The sequence below is a fragment of the Uloborus diversus genome, chromosome 9 (genome assembly GCF_026930045.1).
Source record: "Uloborus diversus isolate 005 chromosome 9, Udiv.v.3.1, whole genome shotgun sequence".
NCBI lineage: Eukaryota > Metazoa > Arthropoda > Arachnida > Araneae > Uloboridae > Uloborus > Uloborus diversus.
The window spans coordinates 132556030-132576093 of NC_072739.1; the positions used below are offsets into that span (position 1 = coordinate 132556030).

General features: G+C 35.0%; 1 protein-coding gene across 1 annotated transcript in view; it reads left to right on the plus strand.

The window, feature by feature from the left end:
- Positions 1-20064, plus strand: part of LOC129230501 (carboxypeptidase B-like) — a 90754-nt gene that overhangs the window by 61005 nt on the left and 9685 nt on the right. Inside the window, 4 exon segments of the mRNA XM_054864903.1 lie at positions 3340-3441; positions 3997-4104; positions 4894-5004; positions 19578-19665. Coding sequence (XP_054720878.1) covers positions 3340-3441; positions 3997-4104; positions 4894-5004; positions 19578-19665 — 409 coding nt within the window.

Here is a 20064-nt window from a genome sequence, read left to right on the forward strand (position 1 = left end):
TAATAAGGGGATAGGTAACAAGAAAATTTGCTTGAACTTTCGAAAATTTTCTCACCTTAGATAATTTTTAAAATAAAATTTTAAAAAATGATTTTTAATTCTAAAGACTTTTTCTATAAACTTGGTTTGTGCTTATAAGTATTAAATAAAATAAGTACATGGTTTCTTGATTAAAACACTAAAAAGTTGCACTTGATCTTACTTTCTTTATATTTGGAGTAGTTCTAAAGCAACCAATAAATTTTATATTAAAATTGAGACAAGAAGAAAGAGGAGGTATAGTAAAAGCTATTCGTAAAAGTTGCATACCGCTTATTTTTTTTCTCTCAATTTTTACTTTAAATTTAATTGGTTGCCTTAGAATTACCCCAAATATAAAGATAATAAGATCAACTGTAATTTTTTAGTATTTTAATCAAGAAATATATACTTATTTTATTTCATACTTTTTAGCGCAAACCAAGCTGATAGAAATAGTCTTTAGAGTTAAAAAATATTTTTTTCTATTTTGTTGTATCGTTTAATACTATGCATGATTCTAGATCAGAAATGTAACAGCGCCATCTGTTGGGCACCAACAGAATTAATTTTGTTCCGTTGCCAGACAAAACCCGGCTTCTTTTCCATCCGTTTAGTGTAAACAGCATCATTTTATCTTTATTTGTTCTCAAATTATTCATTTTTAAATTGGTCCTGAATTTTAATCTCCCAATACATCGAGAACTATTTCTCTGCGTTAACGGCAGGGGGGGGGGGAGGGTCGATAGGTGTAAGTCAATCTCTAGAGGTTAGCGATTTGCTCAAGGATGTTAGAAGCCGCTATTCTAATATAACTGGGATGCCAATTGAACGCGCGAATCTGGAGTATGGCAGGGACGTGGAATACGTCGATGCAGCACTACTTGTTTCATCGCGTATGCTTGTCCACGGTATCGCCTCTCGGTCACGCATATACAGGACTGCATCTACGATCCTCTGCCTCCTCTTCTAATCATTGTAGATAAGGCAGTTTTAACGACTAGGAGTGACTTTAGTGAAATTACAATCGGTAAATGGTTTACAGTCAGATCCCGCTACAACGCGATCCGACTTGCGCGAAATGGCTATAACGCGAGTTTTTCATGGGTAATGAATTTTTTATTGCTGACCCAAATTGCTCGCTTGCAGCATGAAATTTTTTGGAAAGGAGCGGCGGAGCGTTAGAATGGGCTTCGTTGATACTAAATATTGGTTTCGTGAATGGACTTTCATTAATTTAGCATCACTGAAAGCGGAAGTTCACACACTGTATTAGTCTAAACAACGCTTTGCTTTTGTTTATACAAATAACCGTTTTGATTCTTAACAGTTTTTTTTTCCTTCTACATATGAACGTTGATAAAACAGAATGGATCCCAAACGAGCACTTTAATCTTAACAATGAAGCTCGCAGAGTAGTGTCTGAGCAAAATAGAAACATCATGAAAATGGAAGCGAGGCCAGAAATAGGGGTGCTCCCACACTGCATAAACCACCATCTTCATAATTTTAAAAATTATAATTAAATTTACGATATCTACTATTCAGTGCTAATATAATGCAGTAATGTACTTAATGTAAGTTAAGTACATGTATCTTATTGATCATAGATTTTGTGCTTTATAACAGTAATTATGTTAAATAGTAACGATTTTTTTAAAATACAGTAAAAAATCAGTTCTTTATAAAAGATGCGGTAATATATAGTTGAAAAATGGTTTGAAACAATTTGAGGGGTGTTAACACATGTCTGAAATAATTGAGTATGCTGATAAAAACTTTCTAAACATACGTTGTTCCACAACGCGAAATTCCGACTTAAGCCCTGGTTTCGTAGAAGCGAAATCACCGAGCTTTGACGTCGCTACTCGGCGCGACGCCGAAATCAAAATCAAGGGATTCCGGCGTGCCACTCACAACGTCGATTTTGGACGGGCGCGCATAAGAATCAAGTTTTCCTCCCTCCTAGAAAACAAATGCTTTACGCGAGGGGTTTTGGGGCGCATCCCTCACGGAACTCGGGATCCCACTGTACACAATTACTTATACTTCTTTACGTATTTTTTTATTACTGGTGGCAAATATGACGTGCCTATAAATTTATGGTTTTTAGAAATTAACCGTACGTTGCACTCTTACGTGCATGTTTTGAGGTGGACATTACATTACTTCTTTGTATGTTTACCAAATTACAGATACATTTTTAATTACTTAAACATTGCTTTTTGTTGAAGGATGAGGACTGAAAATCTGTCGTAATTTTATTTCAAATCCTTTGCAATAGATGACGCTGCATTAATAAATCAAATGAAAGGAAAACAATTCAAAATCAAGTCACGACTTTTTTGAAAATTTTTATGAATGAAATTACGTAACATTTTCAAATATGTCAGTTGACTGAACTACATTCCAAAATTTATAACGGAAAAGCTCGTAGTAATACAAAACAATTTTTGAAGATTTTAAAGTGAAAGTTTTCAAATTTTTCCTCTCAGAGTATTTTAACTCAAGTAGTAGAAATCTTCGAATGGGGGGAACAGATCTGGGATTTCAAGTTCCCTTTATCTTGTCTCAAATAAAATTTTAACAAGTTACTAAATTTTTAAGTTGTAAAACTTAGAAATTTAAATCTTCACGGTCACAAGCTAGTCTTGTGCCAATTAAGTGAATGCTTCAGAAAAAAGAAAATATCATAATGATATCTGGTAATTAAGTACTTTGTATTAGACCTCCGCACCAGCATTGACTGGTCTCGTTCTCTCACTTCGAGTTCATTTTTGCTCTATATCAAAAACGAGAAAGCGATAGGCATTTAGAATTACGGGAGAAAGAGAGTAGATGCCACAGAATCATGTTAGTTACAGTCAAATAAGACTTTAAGATAATATAAGATTTTATTAACAAAAACACACACATACATAACAAACAGTAAGCAAAATAAGATAAAGTTTAAACATACAACGTGAATTACAAATGGCAATCACAGTGTACTTTTAATGCTTGATTTTAAAATCATCTCTGCTTTTTCAACGCCTATATTTTACTCTATTTTGGGTGCAAATGAACATAATTTCTCATCGTACATCCTGGGCAAAGTTTATAAATGCATGTTGACAGTATAACAAGCCAAGAATCTCAATTGTTCCGTTTTCTCTGGGTTTTTGCTGCTATGTTTCTCTTGCTTCCCTTTCGCTCATTTGATTGTTTTCCATGTTTCCTTGCTTTTTAATTCTTCCTGCCACTGGAAAAAAAAAAAGTTTTATTTTATTTGTTTATTGTTATTTTCTTATTTTTATATTATTTTTAATTATTTTTTTTAAGATCCACAATTTCATGGATAAACTAGGAGAAAGGAATCCTAACATAACTACCGTGTTTTCAATTGGGAAATCTTACGACGGCAACGACTTAAAAGTTATAAAGGTAAGTGTTTGACGTTTAGCTTTACAATAAAAGATAAAGATCCGTAGATACCGCATTCGAAATAATATTCTCCAATTTACTACAAGCTGTCATTTGAAGTAAATTCAAAAAGTGATAAAGAGATGTGCTTTCGTAATTACGGAAAATTGACCCAGATGCATTTTAACAACCTTTACTCAGCTAGGGAAATTATAATCGTTTTTGGACTAATGACTGGCCAGGCGAAGCAAATGCATCGGCCATGTTTTTTCTCCATCCAACGCATGTGAGCAATCTTCGTTCCTCAAAAATTCTGAATTCACATGCAATTGCTTTTACACCTCCCGCTTAAATAACGTCTGGAAGATCTCGTTTCGAAATTAAACAATGATAAGAGCAAGGAAAACAAGCTATAAAAAGATAGCTGACGTCTGTCTCTACGTGGTCACCAAACAGCAGTCTCCAAATTTTTACATGTTTTCTAGCAAAATAAACGTTGTTTATATGTGACCTGGATATAAGATTTTGAGTTCGTTCTTTTCGTTTCATGTATTTATTATTTTTCTTCTTTTACAGATTGGCTCAAAAGCTTCGAAGTCGTCAAAACCGAGCATTTGGATAGATGGTGGAATACATGGAAGAGAATGGATCAGCCCTTCCACCGTGACATTCACAGCTAGCAGGGTAAAATACTCCACTTTTATTTTGAAATCATTCATTTCGTACAAGGTGGGTAAAAATAAAAGGATCCTGTTTAGACCGACACAAGGCTCGTTTTAATAAACGTTATGTCAATGAAACTTGGTACAGGGTGGTGCGCGGGAACTTCCTTTTTTGAATTTGACGGCGCAAAAGTGTGGAGCATCACAGAGTGGTAGGGAGAGGCTCAACGGAAGGATCTGAATGGAAAGTTTTGTTACATCATGCTTTCAGTTGCCATCATGCTTTGGTAGAGGCAGCATCGCGCTTTTACTGTGAAGGCGTATTTTTCTAACAGCCGCTCAATCGGAATGGGGACTTATTAACTCCTTGTCCGCTCGAAAACGGCTTTGTAGCTTAGATCCGAGACTGCCCGAATACGGGGGTAGTGGCGTGGTCACGCCTCACCCGTCTAAACCCTAAGAGGCCGAAAATGGGGCTTCGAAACAGGGGTAAAAACATTAAACATAGCCGCCGCAGGCGTCGTTCAGCCACTGCAGGTATTTTTAAAAATACCATAAAGGTATTTTTTAAAGTGTAACATATAAATAAAATAAACCATTAAATATCATTAAAAACTCCATCAAAATGTTAAACGATTCGGTAACCAATTAAATTAAGTGCTTCAAAATGTTCCGAGTGGTTCGGAAATGGGCGCATACCTCTTCTTTCTTCCATCCTCTTTCCATGCGTAGTTTTGATTGTGCGTGGACATGCGTGGTCTGCTCACATAAGCGTGCTCGATTTATTAATTCAGACATTTTGTGTTTTCAGCTTGTGGAAGACTATGACGGAAATGATGAAGTGAAGGAACTGGTCGATCATTTCGATTGGTACATCATGCCTGTGGTCAATCCGGACGGCTACGAGTACAGTCACACCTTTGTAAGTGCTATTCGACTTTTCATGAACGTTTGTTTCGCATAGTGCCTCAGGTATTTTAGCTTGAAAGGCTGTAATATAGTAGAGCTGTGCCCGCACTGCTATGATTGTGCTATAAGGTTTTAAAAAAAACTATTTGAGCGTATGTAAATTTCCCTTCCCACTACGAAATAGGAAAAAAGTTTGTTTCGTTCATTAAATGTTCACACATAATTTTACCTAAGATCCGAGCATATTCCAAGGGGTAATTAAAAAAAACCTGACGTATTGACGTCAACTGCCAGTCAAAACTCCTTATTTCAAAGAATAAAAACATCTGTTTTAAGTACAGTTGTTGCTCTGTTTAACGACGCTCTATTTAACGACTTTCTCTATTTAACGACGGCATTTAACGGTTCCAGATGGTCCACTGTATTGTTAAAAGCATTCTATTTAAGGACGCTTTCTACTTAAGGACGATTTTTTGAGGTCCCTTGAAAGTCGTTAAACAGAGAGCCAACTGTATTCTTTAAAATCATTCAAAACCACTGTAGCTAAGCGTTAAAAATTAAATAATGAAGATAATAACTTGTAACCATCCAATTCGCAACTCCAGAGCTCGAATACGCCTTGCGGTGATTCATAAAATTGCCGAAAAAGGTAAAACATTGCGTACCATTTTGGGCAAAACGAGCAGTTTGTTATGTGTAATTTTCCTACTTGTGTGATTCATCATTTGGAATCGTCATTCGCAACAGTGTAACATCAAAAATATCTGCTAAAAAAAATGTGAGTACACATTTTATTTATCTTGTTCTGAGTGAATTTGAATAAATATTAGTTTTTCATTTCGATGAAAAAAAGCGGACTTAATAACATTGGCTGGACACTAGGGCCATGCTCAAAAATTACTGCTTTTTCCTTGACATAATTCCAAACAATTGATTTAAATAACCTTATTAACTACAGCATCTAACTGAAATGGACGGTATGCAAGTAAATATTCTTGAAAATATTTATCACAGAACGAATTGAAAAATCCAGAGAGAACGTTAAGAATTTGAACAATAAAAATAAAAGCATGGAATGTTTATCTCTAAAATATTGCGCCAAGTTAACTTTATTGTTATGCAAAAGTTGCCACTATCGGTGGAAGAGTTCCGCCAAAAATTTGTTGGTTTTGTTCTTTTATTTATTGTTTTAATATTGTGTGAAAGAATAATGTGTCTGACAAGATATTGCTTATCAGTTAAATCATTTCCATGACGAATGAATTAAATGAATGAGGATTTAAAACAGAACTGCCACTACACAATCCGCGAGCATTTTGTAGATGCTTTACACAGCATAGCATGACAGAACTTTATCATTTAGTTGAGAAATAGAAACATATGAAACAGCAAGAATTAAAATAAACCCGATTCGGAGAAATAACTCAATTACATAAATAAAACAATTTGCGCCAGCGAAATAAAACAATAAAATATCATCGTCCTCTTTGATATTTAATCATATAGTCATAGAGTATTAAATATTACTCTTGACAGTCTCAGGGTCACGTATGTGCACTATGTGACAAAAATGTCATCAAATGCCGGTAATGTCACGAAACTGGACATAATAAGTACCAATGTATAGGAAACAACAGTACAAAATGAAAATGCTGTACGAAGTGAACCAAAAATTTATGAATATCGAATTCAACATCGAGAAAATGGCTGCTTCAGAACAACTTACTGTGCTCTTTGCATTCATTTCTTAATACTTTTTGTTTTCTCATCTATTTTCTACATGGATCAGAATTCGCAACTCCAGCGCTCGCGGTGATTTACAAAACTGCCGAAAAAACTAAAACATTGCCACATTGCGTTCCATGTGTGTCTGTTGACGTGAACACAGGCAGTTTGTTCTGAGTATTTATTAACGCAATCGATGTGTCTTAGATTGCTTTCAGCTACAGAAATTGCTTCGTCCCTTAATAGTACTCTCGAGCTTCTCAAAATAATGTTAGTTTTCCTTATTTTCTTCTAAAAAAGTGAGTTGATTGAGAAATGGTGAAAGCGAAAACTCTGGATTAACAAACTTGGATAACGTTATACCAGGTAAAAAAATTTTATTGTTTTGTGTGAACTTGAAAGAATATGGGTTTTTTTTTTTTTTTTTAATTTTAAATTAATTTAACTAACCATATTTTACAGCAGCATTTAGTTGGAATAGACAGAATGCAAAATATTTTCTTGAATATATTATCGTAGAACGAAATGAAAAATATTTAACCGAGAAAGAATTTACTTTATTGCTTTTATTCTCAGCTGAAAGGTTTCGCCAAATTTGTTCAGGGTTATAGTTTTAGTATTGTGCGAGCAAAGTAGCCTTGACGAGATTCCGTATGTTTGTAAAACCATTTTTAATTTTTATCTTGAGTGAAATAAAATGGTAGAAAGATTACGGAATTCAATAAGTAAAAAGAAATAATGGTAGATCAACTGAAAAGAAAACTACCACCATATATCCGCGAGAATTTTGTTGATGATTTGCATAGCATGAAATAATTAAATCATACCTCAGAAATTTTAAACATTCGAAACAGAAAAATTTTTAATTAACCGATTCGGGAATTTGAGAAAAATAACTCAGCTACAAATGCAAAACAATAAGCGCTAGCCAAGCAAGGCAAAGAAGCATCATCTTCTTTTGATAATAATTCGTAATGTCATATTAAATTTTCGAGCATTAATTGTTATTCTTATCAGGCCACAATTATTATTTAGTTTTATCAAGAACTAGCAGTACCCGCACACAGGGGCGGCAAATAGGGGGGTCAAGAGGGGCCGGTTGCACCCCCAAATTTTTTGAGCAGAATGATAGAAAATGGGTGAATTCAATTTATGTAAGTCGGAAATCAATGTTCATTAAAGGAAATTTTGCTGGTTCTCAGCAACTATTTGATGAAACTCGACACACTCCCAGACTAGAAAAAGTGTTTTTCATTATTTGGATGATGACTTAGAAATTTATGAAGTATTTTCGGCTTTTTCAGAACATAGAAAACTGATAGAGAACCATGATTAATTTTAACTAAAGAAGACATTGCCTCATATAGGCCAAATATTTCACACTTGTGTGCCCAGTGTAATGATGGTATGCTTAATATGAGAGGCTCGTGAAAAGTGGTGTGGCAGCATGGTTTTCACTAGAAAATTCCTTGATATTTTATATTCACTTTTACTTAAGTGTATATTTATTTAATGAGTGTTCATCGCTTTCTTTTGCTAGAAACACGTTTCAGCTTCTCAATACATTATAATGCTTTCATAGAAACTTCTTAAAAATGCATGTGATTATTGAATAAAAAAAGGTACCTTTTATGGGGCTCTATAATTATGCAATCGCGGAGTGACACAAGATAATCTTCAAGAGTTAAAACGATAAAAACATTTCTCTATAACTTCAAAGCAGTGATTTGTTGACTGGAAGAATTATTGCAAAACGAATCTTTCAATGGTGAAAAAGCTCATGCCGGCCCTTTAGCATGTATGACTTCGTTTGAATTTTTATCCAATTTGTTTGCATCGGAAAAAGGTTTTTGAAAAATGCTTTACTCTATTAAAATCCATATTTTCAATTCGCTATTCGTTATTCAAACCACAGTTCAATCTACAATTGATCTGTGCACCATACTACCACAGTTCAATCTACAATTGTTCTGTGCACCATACTACCACAGTTCAATCTACAATTGAAGCTAAAAATAGATTTTTTATAGATGTATATTTCAATCAATCGTGAAATTTTTCAAAAAAATTCTTCCTCCAAGTCAATTTTAAAAGAGGTGCAAAAAAAAAAAAAAAAAAAAAAAAAACTGACAAAAATCCACATGATGATGTAAAGTCAAACATTGATTTTTGAATATTTTGCATAAAGTAATAGATTCAGTTTCGAATGAAATTAACACAAGATTTGATGATAATTATTTTTCTGTATGGTTGGCTGGGATTATGGTTATTTGGATTGGATTTTGAAAACGAAAAATAAAATGTTTCAACTCTGAGTAAAATGTTTAGCTTGAGGCAAGAAAAATTACAAGCAATATACGGACAGAATAGTTTTCACATCCAGAGACTGCAGTTTCGTCCTTGTTATGAACTCATAAGTCTGGAATAGTGAATAACAGAGCTGGAGGCAGATGATATCTCATTGAAGCTGAGAGCGTCGACATGACTAGATTATTCAATGATGAAAAGTTTAAGCCCCTCACAGTTTTTGAAGTAGCCTGGGTGATTTTAAAGAGCAAGATATAAAAAGTGTTTTCATACATAATTTTGTGTTACTTCAATTATTTTTTAACTATTACAATCAGCTCAGCTAGTAGAGAAAGATTTTTTTTATGTCTCAGGAGGTTAGAGAAATTTTTTCGAAGCACAAAGGGGAATAAAAATCTTTTCCATTTAGCTGAACTGGCAAAACAGCACGACATTGGGCACTGATAGATTAGTAACACGATTCCCTGCTCTTCCGAATTCCAAAAATCATGCATTATAACTTTTCCAAAGTGTATAAAAACTTTAGTAGCGAGATGTTTTGTATGATAACTTTTTAGTCAATGAATCAAAATTTTAATTGTTTCTAAACACTAATTTTATTCATACTAAACCGATTTTATGACAACTTCTTGTTAGCTAATGTGTGTTTGGTTTCGCTTTAGGGTTATACAATATTTAAGAAACTCGTACTCGACCCCCCAAATGAAATGGTGAAATGCCGCCCCTGCCCGCACAACGATGCCCGTGCTAAAAATTTAATGGGAAGCTCGTTGAATAAAACAAATTGACGCCCCTTCCCCCTCTAATGTGAACCGATCATTTTTCTTTGTATAAAATGCATACACAACCTTTTCAAAAAAAAAAAAAAAAAACTATTTATGTTTCTTTGGAATTTAAATTTTTTCGTTAAATTAAATTTACCGTTGCTTTAAAACTCTATTTAGCGAGTGAAGCGGTTTTTACTCCAATTGTCCAATTTAAAATATTTCGCCAAATAAACAACAACTAAAACATCAAATAATATCTTTCATATGTAAAAATAATTCCACAACTCTATTGTTTATCGCAAAACTTGCCCCAGTTAACTTGCCCAACCACGCTATCATAATCGATCCGTCTAACGAAAAAAAAAAAAAAAAAAAAAAACCGTGGAACATTCAAAAATCATCGTCAGGAAAAAAAAGAAAGAAAATGTCGTTTATTTCACTCGGATAAAAACAAATCAAAAGTTTCTTTTCTTTCAAAACAAATCGCGGAAACAATGACTTACATTAACGGTTGCCTTAAAATAATAATCCTAGACTGAACTGCTCAGTGCCTAACACGCCAAGCGACCACGTTACCGGAACCCGGCCCTTTTGAGAGTGAAGCGGATGTTTTTTCTTTGCAATAATAAATGTTTCGCCTTACAAACAAAAAGGTATAAAAATCACATTAACAGTAGCTTTCAAATCTTTATATATTAAGAGCTGCGTTGCCCGGCTTTGCCCGGTCTACCGTGAGAATAAAAATTGTGTCAAGTGACATATATTCAACAGCCTGGTTTAAATAAAAGAAAAAAAAAAAACATGCAAAATTATCCTTCCAAACATTGACGAAAGATATTAAAATACTTTTAAGAAATTAAAATGCGAAAGATGGATTTTAAATGCGTAACCATGGGAACACAAAATAAAATAAGTTAAGAAATTGAAAAGAGAAAGATGGAAAGAATTAATGGATTCAAAAAGCGTAACCATGGAAACGCAAAAATAAAATTGTTGACAATCCGAATCAATATGAAATATTTCGAAATTGATTTAAAAACGCTTGTAACTTTTTTTCCTTTGAAGATAGAAGCTAATATTTTCGACAAAAGGTCGAGAGAGATCTGGAGTAAAAAATCTCGCTTTTTCCAATGCTGTCAAAAAGAAAACTGTGGGGCAATCCCTTCACTTTTTATTGATAGATTTAATTAAGAAAGTAGGGCCTAAATTTCAGGCCTAAAAAAGTTCGAGCTAAAAACGCAAATTACTCCCGCCGTAATTAAATTAGAGCATTGAAATTAATTGTTTAGAACGCAGAAAATTCTACCCTTTTTAACGATATATAATATTAATATTTGCAAGTAATTTTTCACCCCTTTAATAGCCAATAATAGGCAATTTACGTGAAATTTGAGCCTAAATTTGAATAAAAAAAGAACTAACTATCGGATTTTTTTGGAATTATAGCCTGTGTTACTCAGTATGAAAGCACCTTTCATATAGTGAAAGAATTTTTCAAATAGGTGCAGTGGTTCCGAAGATTACCTCGAACATATAAACACACAAAAATCCGCCCTCTCTCTTTATAATATTAGTAAAGATTGATAAATATCGAATTCAACATCGTGGAAATGGCTGCTTAGAACTACGAACTGCGTAATTTGCATTAATTTCTAACGTTTAGTAATGCTTCTTGAATTCTTATTTATTTCTACGTGTGCCAGAATATCAATAAGACTTCGAAAATTAATTTAAAAAGAATAAAGCGAAAAAATCATGCGTACGAACAAAATTTATCAGGCTTATTAGCATTTTCTTCGTTACCACGTGCGTTTGTTTTACCTTTTTCGTCCGCCATTAGAAGTGGTTACAGTGCCCCTTTATAGTTCGTTGGAGTTGCGAATAACCAAAAGACTTTAAAAAATCTTTTTAAAAGAATAAAGGAGCAAAGAGATAAATAAAATATTCGCAACTCCAACGAAACTATAGGGGCACTGCAGCCACTGTCTGATGGCGGATGAAAAAGGTAAAACAAACGCATGCCGTAATGTATAATTGCTTCTAAGCTTAGTAAATGACAGAAATTTTTATTCGTATGTATGTTTTTTTTTTTTTTTTTTTTTGGTCCTTTATTCTTTTAAAAGATTTTTTAAAGTCTTTTGGTTATTCGCAACTCCAACGAACTATAAAGGGGCACTGTAACCACTTCTAATGGCGGACGAAAAAGGTAAAACAAACGCACGTGGTAACGAAGAAAATGCTAATAAGCCTAGATAAATTTTGTTCGTACTGCATGATTTTTTCGCTTTATTCCTTTTAAATTAATTTTCAAAGTCTTGTTGATATTCTGGCCCACGTAGAAAGAAATGAGAATTCAAGAAGCATTACTAAATGTCAAATATTAATGCAAACTACGTAGTTCGTAGTTCTAAGCAGCCATTTTCACGATGTTGAATTCGATATTTATCAATTCTTGATAAAACTAAATATTAATTGTGGCCTAACAAGAATAACAATTAATACTAGAAAATTTAATATGACATTACAAATTATTACCAAAAGAAGATGATACTTCTTTGCTTTGCTTGACTAGCGCTTATTGTTTTGCATTTGTAGCTCAGTTATTCTCGAATTCCCGAATCGGTTAATTTAAAATTTTTCTGTTTCGATGTTTCTAATTTCTGAGTTACGATTTAATTATGTCATGTTATGCAAATCATCTACAAAATTCTTACAGATATATGGTGGTAGTTTTCTTTTCAGTTGATTGACCATTATTTCTTTTTACTTATCGAATTATGTAATCTTACTACCATTTTATTCCACTCATGATAAAAATTGAAAATGGTTTAACTAAAAACGCGAAATCTCGCCAAGGTTACTTTGCTCGCACAATACTAAAACTATAACCCTAAACAAATTTGGCGAAACCTTTCAGCTGAGAATAAAAGGAATAAAGTAAATTCTTTCTCGGTTAAACATTTTTCATTTTGTTCTACGATAATATATTCAAGAAAATATTTTGCATACTGTCCATTCCAACTAAATGCTGCTGTAAAATATGGTTAGTTAAATTAATTTCAGATTAAAAAAACTCATATTCTTACAAATTCATACAAAACAATAAAATTTTTTACCTTGTATAACGTTATCCAAGTTTGTTATAATCCAGAGTTTTCGCTTTCACCATTTTTCAATCAACTGATATTTTAGAAGGAAATAAGGAAAATTAACATTATTTTGAGAAGCTCGAGAATACTACTAAGGGACGAATTAATTTCTGTAGCTGAAAGCAAACTATGACACATCGATTGCGTTAATAAATACTCAGAACAAACTGCCTGTGTTTACCTCAACAGACACACGTGGAACGCAACGTGGCAATGTTTTAGTTTCTTCGGCAGTTTTGTAAATCACCGCAAGGTAGCGTATTCGAGCGCTGGAGTTGCGAATAATTAAAATTAGATTTATCGTCAAAAATATTAATAAATAGAAAAAAACGAATCAAAATTAAAAATATATTTATGCATGTAAAAAAAGCAAACGATAATATTTTATTCTAGGGAATAAATTTCGCCCAGAGAAGGATTAGAAGAGAGAGGAAATTCCTCTATCCAAGGAATAAAGAATTTATTTGAAATACTTCGTACAATTAGAATAAAATAAAAACATGTGATTCAGCACATCCGCCCCCACACACACACAAGAAGAAAAAATATATTCATCAAAATACACATTTCACTTGAATATCGATCAGCTGAAAATCGCACATTTCCTTTTAACTCCATTAACATTTTATTTAACATTTTATTCAACTGTTTCATTCATAAAAAAAAAAACTGAAACTTAAAATTGGATAGACTGCAATTCCACGAAAATGACAACTTTTACGGAAACATTTTTTTCCCCATTGATTTTATTGGAAGGATTATATAAACTAATGTCTTCGACGTCGCACTTCGTCACACGGTCTGATTGGGAAATAAAAGCGATGGCAAGTGACACATGTTCAACCCTCAGGCGTGAATAAAATAGCATAAATTTAGGGTAAATTTTCCCTTCACAAAAAATGACTGTAGTTCCTTGTCCGTTGAATTAGGACATTACACTCTAAAAGAATGAAAACAACTGTTCTAAAATTAAATCAAGAGCTGTCTTAAAAAACCTCAACCCCTATCAAAATGTGCTGAGTGGTCTACCTCAATTGTCACAGCGTTCCTTAACGGAGAATGGAACTAACGTCGCGTAACACATTCCTAAAATTTTCTCATGAATAAATTAGGAGAAATATGATTGAAATTGTGACATTTAAAAAAGGACAAGTCTTGAACTATCATCAACAAAGTACCTATAAAGATTCAATAGAAAGAAGGGCAACAGTTACCAATATAAGAAACTCCCAAAAATTCCCATTACTAAACCGTCATTAGTCTGGGGGAGGGGGACCATTAGAGTGAGAACAACAATCCCTAATAACCACAATAAGATTGAGGACAATGAGCCATAAATGAAATTTATGGTTCAGTAAAGAACTTTTGTCCGAATAAAAACAACAGTTACTGAAAAATCCAATTAGAATGGGGACAACAGTCCCCAAAACTCTCCTTCAGAAAAAGAAACTTTCCTGAAAGTCCCCATTGGAATAAGGAAAAAAAATCCTTGATATAGTAAGGGTAAGTTTTCCAATAGCGTCAACCGTCGCTTTAAAAACCTCTACGTAGATTAAGAAAATTAGTTCCAAAAACGACATTGAAAATAAGAAAGAATTCCGAAATGGAAAAATTATCTTTTGAATAAGGACAACATTTCTTAAAACTCCCCATCGAAATAAGAACGCAATTATAAATTCAAACTACAATTTTTAGTGATCGTCTCCAGTCTGCACAAAAGCAAATAAATAGACGTTGGTAACAAAAAAAAAAAAAAAAGGAAAATTAATTTGAATTCTGAAATTTTGAATTCAAATTATGTTTTTCGCAATCACGAACTGAGACAGGACCCTACTCATTGGAGTTATTGTTTCTAGAAACGGCTCCTGTCCCCCCCAAGTCTGCCTCTCCTCCTGGGCGGTTATTTGTGCATAGTTGTGTGTGTGTGTAGACCTGTGTGTATGCACGTAGGCGTGTGTGAGTGTATGTGTGTGAAGTCATGTGTGTGTATGTGTGTGAAGTCATGTGTGTGAATGTGCGTGTGTGTAGGACATGGACGCCTCCGACCAGGAGAATCGGATAGCTCAAAACCGGAGCAGCCGCGCCGCGCCGCAAGCAGAGGACGGTGAGCGGTGGTGCTGCAGCGGCTTCTCGTCCAAATTGAAAAAGGCACGGACACCAAAAACGGCCAAATGAGAACAATAAGCAATCGTGATTGCTCAAAAAAAATCAAAAGCGTAGAATTTCTAATTCCGCCATTGCCGGAAAAATCTAAGAACAGTTCAAGAATTTTATCTATTTGCTCACACTCAAACTAAAAATGGCAAAATCACTAATAATAAGAGTAGACCGAGCTTTCTCAGACTTGCTGATGAAAAAATTGCTTCATGGATACATGATGTGACTGGTGGGAGACTTGGCGAAAACTTTGGCAGCATGGTTGCTAGATGGCAACATTATCTATAGTTTGGCACTCGACATGTATTTTAAGCCGTAATGTGTTTTTATTATAATTTTTTTTCCAGGTGCAGAGATTGAACTGTTTTTCTTTTAGTTATGCATTATTTTGACATTAGTAATCAGTTTTGATCACAGTTTTCAGTAACTTTTATTTCATTTGGAACTGCTACGTCAGCGTTGGCGTAAACGTAATGGCGTAAACGTTTTGCCTTTACGCAAAAATGTACTAATCGGTATCTTAAATTGAAATTGTAGGTAAAAATCTTACCGTTTGCCGATTCTTTTTGGGCGCTTGCATCTTTAATTGCTTAGAGAGTTATTGAAATTGAATAAAGAAAATGCACAATACTATCTACACGAAAAAACCACTATATTAACAAAATATTTACAACTTAGAATAACAAATTTACAAATCCGACTCCATAAAAGATCATTCTTCAGTGTTCCATCAATTCTATTTATTTTATTTCTCGCGTGCGTTGATCGTCTGTTACGATGAACGCCCGCTGTTGCTAGGATATCCACCAATCACATGGTTTGGTTTATGAGCAGCAAAAGGGTTGCCATAGCTCGGTCTATTTTTATTATTCGCAACTCCAACGAACTATAGGGGGCACTGAAGTCAGTCTAATGGCGGACTTAAAAACTAAAACAAACGCACATGGTAACGAAGAAAATGCTAAAAGTGTTGTGATTTTTGTTCGTACGTATGATTTTTTCGCTTTATTCTTTTTAAATTAATTTTCAAAGTCTTGTGGATATTCTGGCCCACGTAGAAAGAAATTAGAATTCAAGAAGCATTACTAAACGTCAAAGATTAATGCAAACTACGTAGTTCGTAATTCTAAGCAGCTATTTCCACGATGTTGAATTCGATATTTATCAATTCTTGATAAAACTAAATAATAATTGTGGCCTGACAAGAATAACAATTAATGCTAGAAAATTCAATATGACATTACAAATTGTTATCGAAAGAAGATGATACTTTGTTGCCTTGCTTGGCTAGCGCTTATTGTTTTCCATTTGTAGCTGAGTTATTTCTCTCGAATTCCCGAATCGGTTAATTTAAAAGTTTTCTGTTTCGATTTTTCTAATTTCTGAGTTACGATTTAATTGTGTCATGTTATGCAAATCATCAACAAAATTCTCACGGATATATGGTGGTAGTTTTCTTTTCAGTTGAGTGACCATTATTTCTTTTCACTTATCGAATTCTGTAATCTTACTACCATTTTATTCCACTCATGATAAAAATTAAAAATGGTTTAACTAAAAACGCGAAATCTCGCCAAGGCTACTTTGCTCGCACTATACTAAAACTATAACCCTAAACAAATTTGGCGAAACCTTTCAGCTGAGAATAAAAGGAATAAAGAAATTCTTTCTCGGTTATTCATTTTGTTCTACGATAATATATTCAAGAAAATATTTTGCATTCTGTCCATTCCAACTAAATGCTGCTGTAAAATATGGTAAGTTTAATTAATTTAAGATTAAAAAAACCCCCATATTCTTACAAATTCATACAAAACAATAAAAATTTTTACCTTGTATAACGTTATCCAAGTTTGTTAATCCAGAATTTTCGCTTTCATCAATTATTAAGGAAATAAGGAAAACTAACATTATTTTGAGAAGCTCGAGAATACTACTAAGGGACGAATTAATTTCTGTAGCTGAAAGCAAACTAAGACACATCGATTGCGTTAATAAATACTCAGAACAAACTGCCTGTGTTTACGTCAACAGACACACGTGGAACGCAACGTGGCAATGTTTTAGTTGCATTTGCAGTTTTGTAAATCACCGCAAGGTAGCGTATTCGAGCGTTGGAGTTCCGAATTAGTCTATGGGCAAAATATTTCCCTTCAATGATTTATCCACGCAAATAAAAACTGAGCTCGGGCAGACGATAAATATCCAGTTTAAAATTCATTTTTAAATCAATAGTGAAAAAAAAATGAATTTTATTCTTCTACATTTGAGCAAAAATGGCAACGATTCAAATGTCGATATTAAAATTGATTTTTCTTTACTTAAAATGCTTATAACTTTTTCCCTTTAAAAAAAAAACCTTCTGTTCCTTTGGTCCTCAGGTAGAAAATTTTCTCTGGGGTAATTATCCGCACTTCCAAAGAAACTAAAATCGAGAGGATGCGATAATTATTTCGAGTAGAAAAATCCATTTTTTGGTCCAAAAATTAAATTTCGAATAAAAAAAAAGAACATTTTGCAGTAAGTTACCGACCTAAGCCAGGGCTAAGGCAGAAATGCATAAAATACACCGCCAGCTCAGTTGTTCCGAGGACTGCAGTTTCGTGCTGTTTGGCACTCATCAGCCCGGAATAGGAAGTGCCTGAGCTGGAGGTGGAAAACCTCTTAAGAGAGCCAAACAAAGTGGAAGCTAATGTAGAATTAGCCGACGAACCGCACCATTGCTGCGGTCACTCATCTGGTGTGCTAATTTTACAAGCTACCAGTTTGTTTGGCTCTCTTGGCTCCTTTAAGAGGTTTTCCACCTTCGAGCCTGCCCATCCGAACCATATTACATCATCGAGTACTTCCTATTCCGAGCTGATGAGTGCTAAAAAGCATGAAACGCAGTCCTCGGATGGAATAACTGAACTGGCGGTGTATTTTATGTAAATAAAGAACAATCCATCGAGTTTTTTTCGAACCAGTGTGTGAATCTCTCAACACTCCCGAACACAAACAGAAAATTTCAGCGAAATCGGTCCGGCGGTTTCCGAGAGAATTATTTTACACTCCTCTTTGAAAATTGCAACTCCACGAAGGACTTACGCGAGTGAGCTGAAAATTTCAGGAAATGTAAAGTAGGGCACGATATGCAAATGATTAGAATTGCAGACCGGTAGCGCATGCGCATGCTGAACAGCGCCCTCTGAATGGCGGATCGAACCGAATATAAATAGACGGCAGTAGCGAGGCGTGTATGATTATCGGTGGTTATATGCTAGAGTAAACGTTAACGGAATCTTTACTATGCCTCTTCAACGAAAGAAAGCGAAATTTGAGCAAATTTTGGAGTTTGAACGGGGTAGAATCGTCGGCCTTCGTAAAGCTGGATTGTCTTATCGTGCAGTAGCCGCTCGTGTGCAGATAAAACAGCAGCACAATCATGCGTGTTTGGAAGCAGTGGACAGACGAGGGTCGGACAGCTCGGAAATCCGGGAGTGGACCCCGAAATAGGACGTCAGCTCGCGATGACAGACACCTGGTGCTTATGGCGCTGACGGACCTCACAGCTTCTTCTAGACAATTGGCAGTACACTGATCAACAGTTACAAATGTTTCACTGTACGCTTCATCAATTCGGAGACGTATGCTGGCAGCGTGGGCTGCGCGCAAGGATTCCTTTATACAGGATTCCTCTCACGCAAAACCATCGCCGCCTGCGGCTACAATGGGCCAATGTGCATAGGAGCTGGCGTGTTGATTGGCAGTAGGTCGTCTTTTCTGACGAATCCCGCTTCAATTTGTGGCACAATGATGGCCGAATTCGTGTCAGGCGCTATGCCGATGAACGGCACATTCCGGAGTGCATTATCGAACGCCACAGTGGACGAATACCCGGAGTTATGGTCTGGGGTGCCATAGCATATCATGGACGATCACAATTGCTGCGAACTGTGGGCAGTTTGAACAGTACCCGATATATAAACGAAGTTTTACAGCCCCAAGCTATTCCTTTCCTGCAGGGATTGCCAGGGGCTGTATTCCAGCAGGATAATGCCCGTCCACATGTCGCCAAGACTGTCGAATCCTACCTTAGTTCGCAGCAGGTAGAGCTTCTTCCTTGACCTGCATATTCCCCCGATATGTCACCGATTGAACATGCGTGGGATTTGGTTGGGCGGCGTCTCGCTCGTGATCCTCGTCCTGTTGCTTCGACAGACGAACTTTGGTCGCGTATACAAACAATATGGAATACTCTTCCGCAGCCAGATATTCAAACTTTGTTTCACTCCATGCCGAGTCGTGTAGCAGCTCTTATTGTGGCGCGTGGTGGCCACACAAAATACTAATTTCTATCTCTTTGTATTGTTTGTTTGGTTTGAAAATGTAATCATTTATTTGTAATATTACCACTCAACTGTGTATTCAATTTCATTCAACTATAATGCTTCCTTCACGGTGCTGCAATTTTCCCAAACAGGAGTGTATTTCTTTTTCAGAACAGAATGTGGAGGAAGTCACGCAGAGGCCCTCTCATCTTCTGTCGTGGTGTGGATCTTAACAGAAACTGGGGATTTCATTGGAAAGGTATTGAATGATTTGGTTTTGTTTCTCAATACTTCCGCTAGTACTAATTTTATTCTAGACACAATTTCTAAACTTATTCTCTGTTCTACTTTTTTTTTCACTGCGAAATAAATCTTTAAACATAATTTATAATTTTCTGGCCTGTTTTTTTTTTTTTTTTTAAATTGAAATGCTGTTTTTAGATTCTCAGAAGACAGGTTAGGAGTGGTAGGTTTTCGGGTCGAAACCCCTCCCGGAACCTTTGACTTCATCACATATTGCCAATCCTAAAACGGTAGTTTTTCTACATATAAGAGCAGTTGTGACCAAAACCTGAAACCAGTAGATGAATTCTCCGTGTCTACCATCTTTCGCCCCAATCTCCAAGGGGATTTCGGCTTGAGAGTATGATGGATGGGA